Here is a 13,388-nt window from a genome sequence, read left to right as displayed (position 1 = left end):
AATTATATTATCATAGAAATTTCACCAAAATAATTCAATTTATATTTATGGCAAGTAAAGAGAAAAAATAGTTTAATCTTCTTCAGAGAAAACACACGAGCAGTTTCGCTCAAGATTGTGTGGATAGTCAGTTCAAAAGATTTCTCCCTCTGAGTTAGTTTGTCTTTGTATCCGACTTAAATTTAATACATCCTTTTTTCTTAACTTATTTATATTTAGAAAAATAAGAAACCGTTGAGTTTGATTAGTTACAAGCACTCAAATATTCAAATTTGAGCGTTTCTAAAGAATGCGAATCTAAAAAAAAAAAAAAAAAAAAAAAACGCTTCGGGAGTCGTGAAATTTATTAAGTCTCACTTTCATTCTGTTTTTCTCGGATGCTCAGGTGTTGATGGTTGATGTGGTCCGTTTCTCTTGCCATGTTTTGGCCCACAATTGTGGAATGCCCCATAATCTACTGAATATGCCAATGTCAATAATACAAGTTACACATATGAAACTTGTAAAAACGAAGTATTTAACAAATTATTAGGATTAAACAGGATTATTCTTGATTGCAAAATAGACAAAATTAATCGCAAACGATTAAAAAATTGAAACAACATACTTTAAATTTTCGTCAAAATATTCACTGGCACATGCTTATTTTATAATAATGTATTTCGTTATAAAGTGGTTACATTTTAAAAACTACCAATAAGATGTCGACATTATCAAAATAGTATCAATAATAAAAACATTTCAGATGATTATTTCATACCTATAACTTATGTATGAAAGAAGCAAGTTATTTTATTTAGTACTATAGTCCTAGTCCGTATCAATTTAAGTACATATTCCACTTAAACATTTCTGATCTGACGTGCAACAAGTATATGAGGTACTAGTGTATTGACAACAGGGCTGATCTTTTGGACATGGGTAATCTTTGCAAGTCAGTGGTTGTGGTTTCGGATAATTTGGACTGAAATTACAGTATTCCCCGGTACAATTTGTTCCAGGTTTGATTGCTGCAATAAAGAGATCTAAAGCAGCTGTTTGCTGCATTGGTGCGCCAACTGTAAATGGTCCGTTCCAGTTTGGAGAAAATAAGGGACCAGACACGTTATAAAATGGCGGACCATCCTTAAATGTGATATTACATTCATGTATCGGAACTTTATCGCACATATTATACAGCAGGTTCGCTTGTATATTTAAGTCCAAATATTCCTGATATTCTTGTCTCTGTTTTGGATCTTTTAGAACGTCCATTAGATAACGGAGATTTCGGACAAATATCCCTTTGAACATTTTCTCATCATCATTACAGTTAGGTTCACACCATTCAGTAAGAGTACCAGTAAACATGTTCGTAGAATTACGAATTTCAGCCTGTGCTATTTTGTTTGCGAGATCTAAATACGATTCCTTTTTGTATATTTTATAAAACTCCACTAAACCACCAATTAATGTTCCTCCGAGGTAGGTTGGTCCGAAAAAATTGTTTCCCGTACAATTATCCAATGCCCCATCATGTACTAAATACGTGGTGTTATCAATGATTTCATTTTCTATAACCCAATTCCATATTTTTTTCATGTGTATAAGATATTTGACATTCTTTGTTGCTCTAAACAGTTTCCCAGCCACTACAATGCACTCTAGATTTGTGATTGATACTTTTTGTCTAAAGTCGTAGTCAAACCACATCCCTCCGCTGCAGTTACTGGTCTTATCCCATGATGTTTTCCACAACCAATCATCCACTTCTATACTACTTTTGAGAAATTCGTCCCATCCGAATACTTCGTAAATTCGCACATAACTAAGAGCGTACCACGCCATGTCGTCAAACGATGGATACGGTCCATATGCCTCTAACAGAGAATATAGTTCACGCACGGATGATTTTATCACGTCTTGGTACCGAGTGTTATTTCCCACGAATGCAATGAAATTTGTAAATGTTTCTAGAGCAATGCCATCTTCCCAGAAGCCATCATAACCATTCCATACCTGAAATAATACGAAACAGAAATAATAAAAGTGTAAAAGTCATTTGTCGACAGTCAACTCTCTTTTTTTCAAATGCGAATAATAGCCATATATATTTTTTTTTTATCGGTATAACAAACAGAACTATTTTTCGTAATGAAAGCAGTTTTAAATTTCATGTGACAAAGTATTACCCTTGTAAATAAACCATTCCAAACAAACTTTAACTTTAAGCCTTAAATATTGAAATTGCTTCTCATTTTACAAAATGTTGAATTGGTCCATGAAAATAAACTTCTTTGATATTAAACTACAAAATAGAATAAACACATTCTGCATTGAAGAAAAAGAAGATATTATGCCACTTTTCAATAACATATACCACTAAACTTTAAATTGAATGATAAATTGATACTATTACCCTGCAACTTTATTTCTTTTTTTTCCAAAAGATTAATCTTGATATAAGCTAGTCCATGACAATCCAGTGAAAAGCGTTTCCTTAGCAACAAAATTAATATCTGATAAATATTTCATACGATAAAGAAATAAGTCTCGCCATTTTAACTCAGCAATTCGTCCCCATTTTAATAAAGCCCCTGAGGATTCTACAATGTACCCATATATAACGATATAGCTAAATCAGAAAAGTTTGTAGTGCACAGCTTGTTACCATTACAGACTTTTGACAGTTTTTAACATTTTGATTGGAGATCGTGTTCAGTGGCGGATCCAGAACTTTTCCTAAGGGGGGCCCGCTGACTGACCTAAGAGGGGGCCCGCTCCAGTCATGCTTCAATGATTCCCTATATAATCAACCAAATTTTTCCCACGAAAGGGGGGCCCGGGCCCCCCCAGCCCCCCCCCTCCCCGGATCCGCCTATGGTGTTCCTGTAGATCTATACAAATAATTAAATATCTTATTCTCTGATTCTGATTTCTTACCTGGTAACTAAATAATCCAGCGATAGGAGAAGGCCACCAATTTGACTGCAGAGCAAACTGAGCTTTACAAGCCATATATGCATTAAAGTCGCCACCAAACATATCCATTGTACACGTTGTGTTTGCGGTATGGCTGCCAGCTACGCCCACCCCAATACCCATCAATGTTAACCATACTGAGTAAATGTACATCTTTTTTCACTTAATAATTTTGTTAAACAATTGAATTAATCTTTCAATCTTTATTATCAAAATATCACGTGCTTATTATCAAAATGTCCTTTATTCAAGACTATAAACAAATAAAACACTTTTATCAAATGTACAAATCTATATGACATTATAATTTAATAACTCACGTTGATATATATATATATTAATTTCACTTGCAACCATAGTATTCCATTTTTTTCTCTTTGAACAGATACACTAGTTATAAACTATGGATATTTTCGAGGTACAAAAAATAATGTTTTCAAATAATTTTTTATTTCTTATTTTGTACAATACCATGTCAACATTAAAAGTTGCAATAAATCTTTGTCAAAAGAATACTATGTTTTTGTGTTTGTGAAATAAACATTGTTTATCAATCCCTATGGGAACCAACTGTGTTTCCTTTCTTGTTGCGTAAAAGGCTTTAATCATCCATTACTTAACATTCGACTAATCTTTGTCCAATAACCAACCAATCAATTTGTGCTAAGACATTCTAATGATAGTTGAATAAATGACGGTCTTCATTTCCGATAGGGGTCGAATTTTCCTATTAAACGTATAAATTTAAAATAAATCGTTATAAATCAAACACTCTAATCGTTTCGAGAAATAATATTTCTTTTCTTGTGTAAAAACAACTACCCAGACTATGCCAGAAATACTTGTAACTAGACGTTAATCAATCAACGATGGACAGAGGACAAAGGACACAAATTATCGACCTGATGAGGTATACTATATATACTACAAACTGTTACCAAACTGCCATTGTATTATACTTATAATTGTTATTTGTTACATGTTTTTTCTATCATTATTGTGTGAGGAGAATATGTAGTATGTGTAATGTTATATCTGAAAATGCGTGGGTACATCTGTTAAAATCTACGAAGCCAATTTTGATTGATTTTTGTTCTCCAAGAGGGTTTACAGTTAACCCCGATGTTTGTTCTCCAAGAGGGTTAACAGTTAACCCCGATTTTTGTTCTCCAAGAGGGTTAACAGTTAACCCCGATGTTTGTTCTCCAAGAGGGTTAACAGTTAACCCCGATGTTTGTTCTCCAAGAGGGTAAACAGTTAACCCCGATGTTTGTTCTCCAAGAGGGTTAACAGTTAACCCAGATGTTTGTTCTCCAAGAGGGTTTATACAGTTAACCCCGATGTTTGTTCTCCAAGAGGGTTTACAGTTAACCCCGATGTTTGTTCTCCAAGAGGGTTTACAGTTAACCCCGATGTATGTTCTCCAACAGGGTTTACAGTTAACCCCGATGTTTGACCATACGGTTTAATTACAATAAATATTTTAAAACAAAGTATGTAAAATGTGATATAATCTTCATTGAAACAACTATCCCAAAACACCAGAGGACAAACAGATAAACAATTAAAGGTCACCGTTCGACCTTCAGTGATGAGTAAAATTAATACCGCGAACATCACTATTACAAAATGTAAAGGAAATCAAATGACATTATAAAAACGGATTGATTTATACTTTAAAAATATTCGAAACACTATGCACCAACCATGAACAATACGATTTTAGCCGGGCTTTCTGTTATGTGACAACCCAAAAAAATGCAAATATTCTCAATAAGGATCGTCCCCAAATATAATGTTAAAAATACACCATTTCAGTTGAATCACTAAATGTTAAAGTAGTACACTAGTACCTCAGCAAGCAAATAAGTACTGTCAACAATAATATCACAATACGAGATTTAGGCCTAGGTATCTCGAATTCCATATACATGTTAAATTGGCAGGTAAATAATTAATTTTCTGTTTTCTATTCTGCCAAGTATCTAGTTTACATGTTGACTCTTGCTTTTCAGATACAAAAATGTCATTGTAACATAGCTTCACTTTTCATGCAAAGCGGACCTTAAACGTTATGGGGTATTTTGTTCGACCCTTTTGGTGTTGGTGTTCTTACTCATGTACAAATTCCACTGACACATTTTTGGTTGGAACCACAACATGTATACGATTGAGAAGGAGTATAATTACAGCATGGTTGGTCCCGGGGACATGGTTTGTCATTACAGGTCAATGGTTTAGGGGGAGGGTAGTATGGATTAAAGTCACAAAATTCCCCATTACATGTTGTTCCTGGTTTAATGGCAGAAATGAACAAGTCCAAAGCTGCGATCTGCTGCATTGGCGAGCCACGGGTGAAGGGTCCATTCCAGTTTGGTGCAAACACAGGACCCGATTCGTTATAATATGGAGGGCCATATTGGAATACAATATTACAGTTTTGTATAGGATGTTTATCACATATACTATAATGCACAATTCCTTTCACGTTATGGTCTAAATATCTCTGGTATTCCTCTTTCTGTTTTCCATTATGTAGTACGTCAATTAAATATCGTAAATTCCGGACGAATATACCCTTAAATACTTTCTGATCGTCATTACAATGAGGTTCGCAATATTCAGTAAGAATTCCTGTTGATCTGTTCGTAGAATTCCTTATTTCAGCTTGTGCTATTTTGTTTGCAAGATCTAAATAAGTTTCATTTTTGTATATTTTATAGAACTCTACTAATCCGCCAATAACTGTTCCGCCTAAATAAGTAGGTCCAATAAAATTATTTCCGGTACAGTTAGGCGTAGGACCATCATGTATCAAATATGTCGAATTGTCAACTATTCCGTTTCGTAGAAGATAACCCCATATTTCATGCATTTGATGAAGGTATTTAGTGTCGTTCGTAAAACGATAAAGTTTTCCTGCCGCCTGAAGACTGATTGTATTTGTTATTGTCACCTTTTGTCGATAGCCATTATTCCACCACATTCCCCCTCCACAAGTTCCATTGGAGTCCCAGGCTGTCTTCCAAAGCCAGTCAAAGACATCCACACTATTAGTTAGAAATTCATTCCAACAAAAAATTTCATAAATTCTGGCAAAACTTAGCGCATACCACGCCATATCATCAAAGGATGGGATAGACCCGTACGCCTGCTTCAAAGAAGATAAATTACGGTTTGATGATTTAATTATGCCTGTATATCTTGTATTGTTTCCTACAAATGCCACAAAGTTTGCGTACGTTTCTAGGATAATTCCATTCTCCCAAAATGCACTCAAACTATTCCATGCCTACAAAAAAAATACAATCTAAAACAGCACTGAAGAAGGAAAAAACGAAATTGAAAAAAAAATATTTGAACTGCATACGAAAACCAACTTGATGCATCAATGGTACAAATATATTAACTTTAACTAGTAATTCGGTATGAATAAATACATATATTAATTAAATTCAAGAACGATTTTCTAGAATTTTTTTCAATTAATTTCTATATTTATAATTATATTTAACTTTCTATTATCTGTTTGTTTGGTTGGTTTGGTTTTTTTTTAAGTTTGTGTTTTTGTCTTTTCTTTTCACCAATGACGTTCTCGGTATACTTTAATATAAATCTTATGAGTTTGAATGTTCTTTGGTATCATTCGACTCTCTTCTATCTAACAGGAGAGCGGTAGAAGTGTCATTGTTCGCCTTCATGATTGATTCAATATTATTGTTTTACTTAACGTATATCGTGGTTCTTCCGTGTTTAGTCTTAATCATAATCCTTTTCGGGCGAACTTGCACATGAGACAACAATAATCCGTGTTTGACCAATGAGCCCATACAAAAGACAAGGAAAGACACAATATACAGAATAGACGAGAGTAGATTTTACCTCTCCAATATAACAGAATAGACGAGAGTAGATTTTACCTCTCCAATATACAGTAGGTAATGCAGTAATGTATTCTATTATACTGTTTATAGAGCTTATTCAATTTATTTTTTAACATATTCTATTTGCATAAACACAAGGTGGCTAATTCACTACCTGGAAACTGAGTAAACCTGCTATAGGAGATGGCCACCAGTTAGACTGCAGAGCAAACTGTGTTGTACAGGCCATATATGCACTAAAATCTCCACTAAACATTTCCATACTGCATGTACTCTTAGCAGTGTCACCTTCCGCCATACTAATTAGTAGACAAAACACCGGGACACAAAGGCAAACAGTTAAATTTGTTTTCCACGTCATAAATACTTTTTAAAACCAGCCGGCTGTAAAATAAGAAAAAAATATTTTATGATATTATTATTGAGGAACTAAACATAATCGAAACAGACAATCTACAAACCATTTAAAAACTGCTGATCTTAGTAACTCTTGACGCAGAAAAGGCATTTGACAAGCTAAACCATGAAATACTATTCAACAAACTGTACCATTATGGAATAAAAGGAAAACTTTGGATATTACTGAGAAACTTGTATAAAGGAATGAGCATCAAGGTTAAATGGGAAGGGCAATGTACAGAAGATGTCATGGTTCTACAAGGAATTCAACAAGGTGCAAAACTATCTACAACGCTATATAAATGCTACAACAACGTCATACTTGATAGCATATTAAAAAGTGGACTTGGAGCATGTATTGGTGATATACAAGTCCCTGCACCAACATGTGCCGATGACATTGCTGTCCTGGCAAATAGTACTGCAGATGCACAAGGAATATTAGACATCGTACAACACCATACGAGCAGAGATCTAGTCAAAATCAATCCAACTAAATCTGAAGCGGTTCTATACAATGCAAAAGGCTCAAACATATCAACGTTGAAATTTGAAGACAATGACATCAATATAACCAATGAAACCAAACATCTAGGTATCAAAAGAAACGAGCAAAACCGTGCAAATATCTCAGAAAGAATAAGAACCGGAAGGGCAACAATATACAGCCTTCTTGGAGCTGGGTTACATGTCAGAAGGGGATTCTCACCCATGGTTGCATACAAGCTATGGAGAACATATGCAGTACCAAGAAGCATATACGGACTTGAGGTGATGAACTTACTTGCAAAAGAAAAGGATATGCTAGAACTGGCAGAGAGAAAAATCCTCCGACAAATTCAAGGACTTCCAAATAATACAGCAAATATGGCTGTATATACCCTGGTAGGAGCAGAACCTATTGCCATCACATTAGACAAAAATGTACTTACCTTCTTCATGAATATTGTTCGAAATCCAGGAACCATAGAATGTGAAATTCTGCGCCGACAAATAGTATTCTCAGACCAAAGAGGAAAAGACTTTATCAACAGAGTAGAAAAAACTCTATCAAAATACAATTTGAAATCCAGTAGCTACTACATAGAAAATCCACTGAATAAAATGGAATGGAAAAGACTAGTAGGAATAAAGATCAAGGAATACTGGAAAAATGAATGTCATAATGAAAAAATGGAAAAAACATCACTTAAATACATAGAGATACAGAACAATCCATTAAATGAAGCTCACAATATATGGAAAAGTGTAAAAAACAATAGTAAAGATGTAAAGGCAGGAGAAATAAAAGCAAGAATAAGTACTCAAACGTACATATTCCAAGCCAAAAGAGCTAAGTTCGATCCAAAAGTTAACCCTTTGTGTACAATTTGCGAACAGGAAAATGAAGATCTAGAACATTTTATTCTACACTGCAAAGAACTAGAGCAAATAAGATCTAAATACTGCTCAAAAATCGAACAGACAATGGATGAAATTGATACGTCAACATACAAGAAGATCAAACAACAAGGGAATTTACTGCAGCTCATAATAGACTGTACTAGCAAGGACATAAACTGTTACCCAACTGTGTATGAAAACATTGAAACTCTGGCTAGAAATATGTGTTATGAGATGCACTTGCTGCGCACAAAAAGGATAAAAAACCTGATCACAAGTACAGTATAAGTAAACTTCTTAAAATTGTTACTTACAAATAGTATACCATCCAACTATTTTACGGCTTATAAGTTTTTAAAAATAAATCTTCCCTTTAAAATTGTAAGATATCAGTTATAATTTAAAAAGAGTAATGACAAGATCTCCATATAGAAATGAAACTGTAAAGAAATTTTTTGTATATATTATACCTTAAATTTATGTCCAAACCCCAACAACTTTACATAAGTCTTACAGGAAATTTTCATTATTATTCCTGATATATGTATAGCACCCTCAGCTATGATTATAAGTAATTTTAAACTTTTGACCATTTTAATTCTTGTAAATACATGTATATGCAGTTGTTTTTTTAACATTTTCCTACACCCTAGCACATATAAATCATTATATATTTTTTAAAAACTTTATGATGACAATCCTATGAATTAATTATGATATCTATTATTTAGTGATCATTATAACCAAATTCAGTCATCTGTATATAATATAATAAATTGTTTCCCTATGGTTTAAGGTGTAAATAGTTGCTCAAACTATACCCTTTGGGTAGTGCTCCACATTTAATGGAGGAATATACAAGAAACTGAACTGAACTGTATGATGACACAAAATTTAAGTTATTTAAAGATGAGGAACTGGGCCATGACATACGAATTTTATAAACTAGATACATGTACCCTAAGGAACATTCAATTTCAGATAAAGATTAAAGGTGTTTGGCCTCAGTAGGTTCAGAGGAGAAAATAGGCGACGACGATGACAAACGACGGACGCCAAGTGATGGCATTTTTATAAGCTATCATGGGGGCATTGATCCGGGCCCCGGTGAGATAAAAAGCTATCAACAACTTGGTCAGTTGGTGAGTTAACGATATAAATTCAGTACAAACATTCATTTTTTGTGGAAACAACTATTCACTGGAACCAACTACCAGATAAAGTTGTGCATGCAGGTTCTGTAGAGGCATTTAAGACCGCTCTACAAGAACACCGCCCATAACAACGGCGCTCTTCTCCACCGTGTATAAAAGCCTTAATAGGATTCTACACGTACCACTACAGATACAGATACATATGCATAGCCATTCTCAGATCCGGACATCCTGGCATTTACATTTGTCAGGAGGTGATGTCATCCGGAATCCTCTAGATTTTTCATCTATTTGAAGGGGATTACTGATTATTTATATTGCCGATTATTTTTTAACCAGAGGTTATAGTATGTTAAAAATCAAAATAGAGATATTATATAGTGTCTTTAACAGTATTAAAAGAGTAAAATTACTATATTCAACTGGTTACGATATATATCAATTAAATCAATTTGCAATAAGTCTATGGAAAATCTAGAGGAATCTTATCCGCATCACCTCTCAACATTGTTTACATAACAAAAATGCTAATCATTGATTGGTCAGTTACATGTTGTGATGTCACTGCAGATCTGAGAATAGGCCGAGTTATCCGACTATTCGTGTAAACTATTGACATGACAGTAAGAAAAACACAACGTTTCATGCTACTTCTCGAGGGTTATTTTCTAATATTCGAATAGTATTTCATGTTTTCATATATACACGAGAAAATTAAAAGTGAAAAAGTAAATATGAACTTACAAATTTTACAAAACAAAACAGTTGGAAATCTAGTACGATATTATAAATTTAAAAACAGAATACGGATAAGGTTTTTCCGGAAATCAAAATCTATGTCGACACGAAGTCATCAGTCATGATAGATCTCTGTGTTACTTTTGATCTATCAGTCCACAAAGTATAATGCTTGATTTTTTTTTTAAATATGAGTGAGTAAAGTGAACTTGAAGTCAAAATGCTAATAATCATATTGTACGGCTCATTATTTTAGTGTTTTTACATTATCCCTGGCACATGTAGTATTATTTTTTACGTAGGCGATTATTACTGACTATCTAGAAGCAAAACCTTGTTTGGCCAGATCTATATGTATGACCCTACTGCAATCAATTACTAGTAGTATACCGAATTTGAAATCGTACGATACTAAACGGTTCAACTTGAGTATTTTCCTGCAGCATAGGCATGAAATATGTATGAAATATTTGCCACTTGGTGTAAATCAAAAACCATGAATAAATGTTATTTGGGTTTAAAATAACGTTGGGAGAAGCTTACAACCAAAAGATATAATTGGATAAGTTAAGATAAAATTGAGAATGGAAATGGGGAATGTGCCAAAGAGACAACAACCCGACCATAGGAAAAAAAAAAAAAAAAAAAAACAACAGCAGAAGGTCACCAACAGGTCTTCAATGTAGCGAGAAATTCCCGCACCCGGAGGCGTCCTTCAGCTGGCCCCTAAACAAATATATACTAGTTCAGTGATAATGAACGCCATACTAATTTCCAAATTGTACAAACGAAACTAAAATTAAAATAATACAAGACTAACAAAGGCCAGAGGCTCCTGACTTGGGACAGGCGCAAAAATGCGGCGGGGTTAAACATGTTTGTGAGATCTCAACCCTCCCCCTATACCTCTAGCCAATGTAGAAAAGTAAACGTATAACAATACGCACATTAGAATTCAGTCCAAGAGAAGTCCGAGTCTGATGTCAGAAGATGTAACCAAAAAAAAAATAAACAAAATGACAATAATACATAAATAACAACAGACTGCTAGCAGTTACAGGGCCGTAGCGTAATGGAGGCAAATGAGGCAAATGCCTCACTTTTGAAACGACGACCAAACTTTAGAAGTGTCATTTTTTTTTTATTATGTATTTTACATTATCATGCAATATGCGAGTTTCGAGTTTCAAATTATCTACCGGCACACTACATACAGTGTGTCCACTCTGCGGCAGTGATTGCAGCTTTTACCATAGCGGTGACGGTAAAAAAATAAGTGTTCCGAATACAAATAAAAATAAAAAGATTGAAACAAATCTTAATGTCGTTACAACACTGGTTGAAGACGGGTTCTTTAAAGAGAAAAAAAAGATGAAAAAGGTAACTCATGAGTATAAACACTCCCTATAAGTATGCAGCTGGCTTATTACTTTCCTTGTTTGTTTTTTTTAATCGATAACGCTATAGTTTATACCAATGTTTACACTATCAACTCACTGAACAACAAATGCTAATCGATAAAATAATTCATTGACCACAAATATAATAATTATTTATAATTAATTTAAACAAAATCATGAAGCGTCTTTTCTATGGAAGTCTTTAATGTATAAGACAATTCATGATTTTTATTTATCTTTAATAAAAGTATGAAATATATTTTTGGTATTGTTTAAAAAAAAAAAATCGTGTTTCTTTTTTTGATTATGATCAGCATTGTCTGATTGTATGCTAGCGTGCTCCATTGATTCTAGTGCGGTAGGTCGTGGGTTCGAAACCCGGTAGGTCAAACCAATGACTTAAAAATTGGTAGAATAATGTGTCCAGGTAGGTTGACATGTCTTCCAGCGGAATGTTTACAGATAACTTGTGATCACTTGTGACATTAGAACGTCAAAAATCCGGTTAAGTAACAATGTTGGTCTAGCCTTCTCTGTACATATTCTTAAGGTTAATGATTATGTATAATAAATATATCCTAATTGATGCTTATAACATGTTCTCGTCTTTTAGAAGCTTATAACTTGCTGTTGGACATAAATATATATATATATATATATACATAAGAACGTGTGTTGAAGCTTTTCGATAGTACAGGTCACAGGAGAATCGAAAGTTTTTGTTGACCAACAGAGATTAACTTTAATATCGAAACTTGTTTTGTTACTTGCTAGGCTAGCTAATAAAAAAAAATGCATTTCTGTTATATCTTTTTTTTTTTTTGTTTTTTATTATAAATAGTAATGCTAAAATAAGCTTCTCCTGTTTCAGTCACCCGAACCCCCTAAAAAAAAGGCTCAAAAATTTTTCGCCTCGCTTCGCTCTGCGATTTGCCTCACTTTAAATGGACATGCGCTACGGCCTTGAGTTAACTGACATGCCAGCTCCAGACTTCAATTAAACTGACTGAAAGATTATGATTTCATCATATGAACATCAGGCACAATCCTTCCCGTTAGGGGTTTAGTATCATACCATCATAACATATATGAGAAGAACATAACCCGTGTCATGCCAACAACTGGTTTTTGAATAAATGTGTTTAGTTCCGATGTAAAGACCCTATAAGTGAATCAATATTAACGCCAAAATATGAAATCTTTAATGACCTGACAACAGTATCGTAACTATATCCCTTCTTAATAAGTCTATTCAAAGGTTTTGTTACTTTTTGAGGTGAATACTGACACCTTTGTGCTTTATAAAGAATATTTCCATAAAAAAATGGATAGTTTATTTTTCAAATGAGATCCATAGGGGACAAACGTATATAATTATTATAATCTTTACAACATACAGTATTATACATGACTTTAATTTAATACACCTAAAATAGTGATACAGTGATCATATATGTTAAATAAAAAAA

The 13,388-nt window shown here is 33.7% G+C and overlaps 1 protein-coding gene and 1 long non-coding RNA gene across 2 annotated transcripts; both read right to left on the bottom strand.

The window, feature by feature from the left end:
• Positions 1-585: 585 nt before the first annotated feature.
• LOC143082239 (uncharacterized) lies at positions 586-3,148 on the bottom strand. The gene is made up of 2 exons (XM_076257830.1): positions 2,923-3,148; positions 586-1,998 (listed from the first exon to the last, which is right to left on the bottom strand). Exons 1-2 carry the CDS (start codon positions 3,112-3,114, stop codon positions 826-828), a joined length of 1,365 nt encoding a protein of 454 aa, XP_076113945.1. The 5' UTR covers positions 3,115-3,148; the 3' UTR covers positions 586-825.
• Position 3,149: 1 nt separating this feature from the next.
• Positions 3,150-10,564, bottom strand: LOC143082241 (uncharacterized). The gene is made up of 3 exons (XR_012980320.1): positions 10,526-10,564; positions 7,000-7,229; positions 3,150-6,253 (listed from the first exon to the last, which is right to left on the bottom strand). It is a non-coding gene; the product is annotated as an uncharacterized LOC143082241 (long non-coding RNA).
• Between the last annotated feature and the right edge of the window lie 2,824 nt (positions 10,565-13,388).

The sequence above is a fragment of the Mytilus galloprovincialis genome, chromosome 7, assembly GCF_965363235.1.
Source record: "Mytilus galloprovincialis chromosome 7, xbMytGall1.hap1.1, whole genome shotgun sequence".
Classification (NCBI taxonomy): Eukaryota; Metazoa; Mollusca; class Bivalvia; order Mytilida; family Mytilidae; genus Mytilus; species Mytilus galloprovincialis.
Note: the sequence above shows the minus strand (reverse complement) of the source record. Positions and strands in the feature narration are given on the sequence as shown.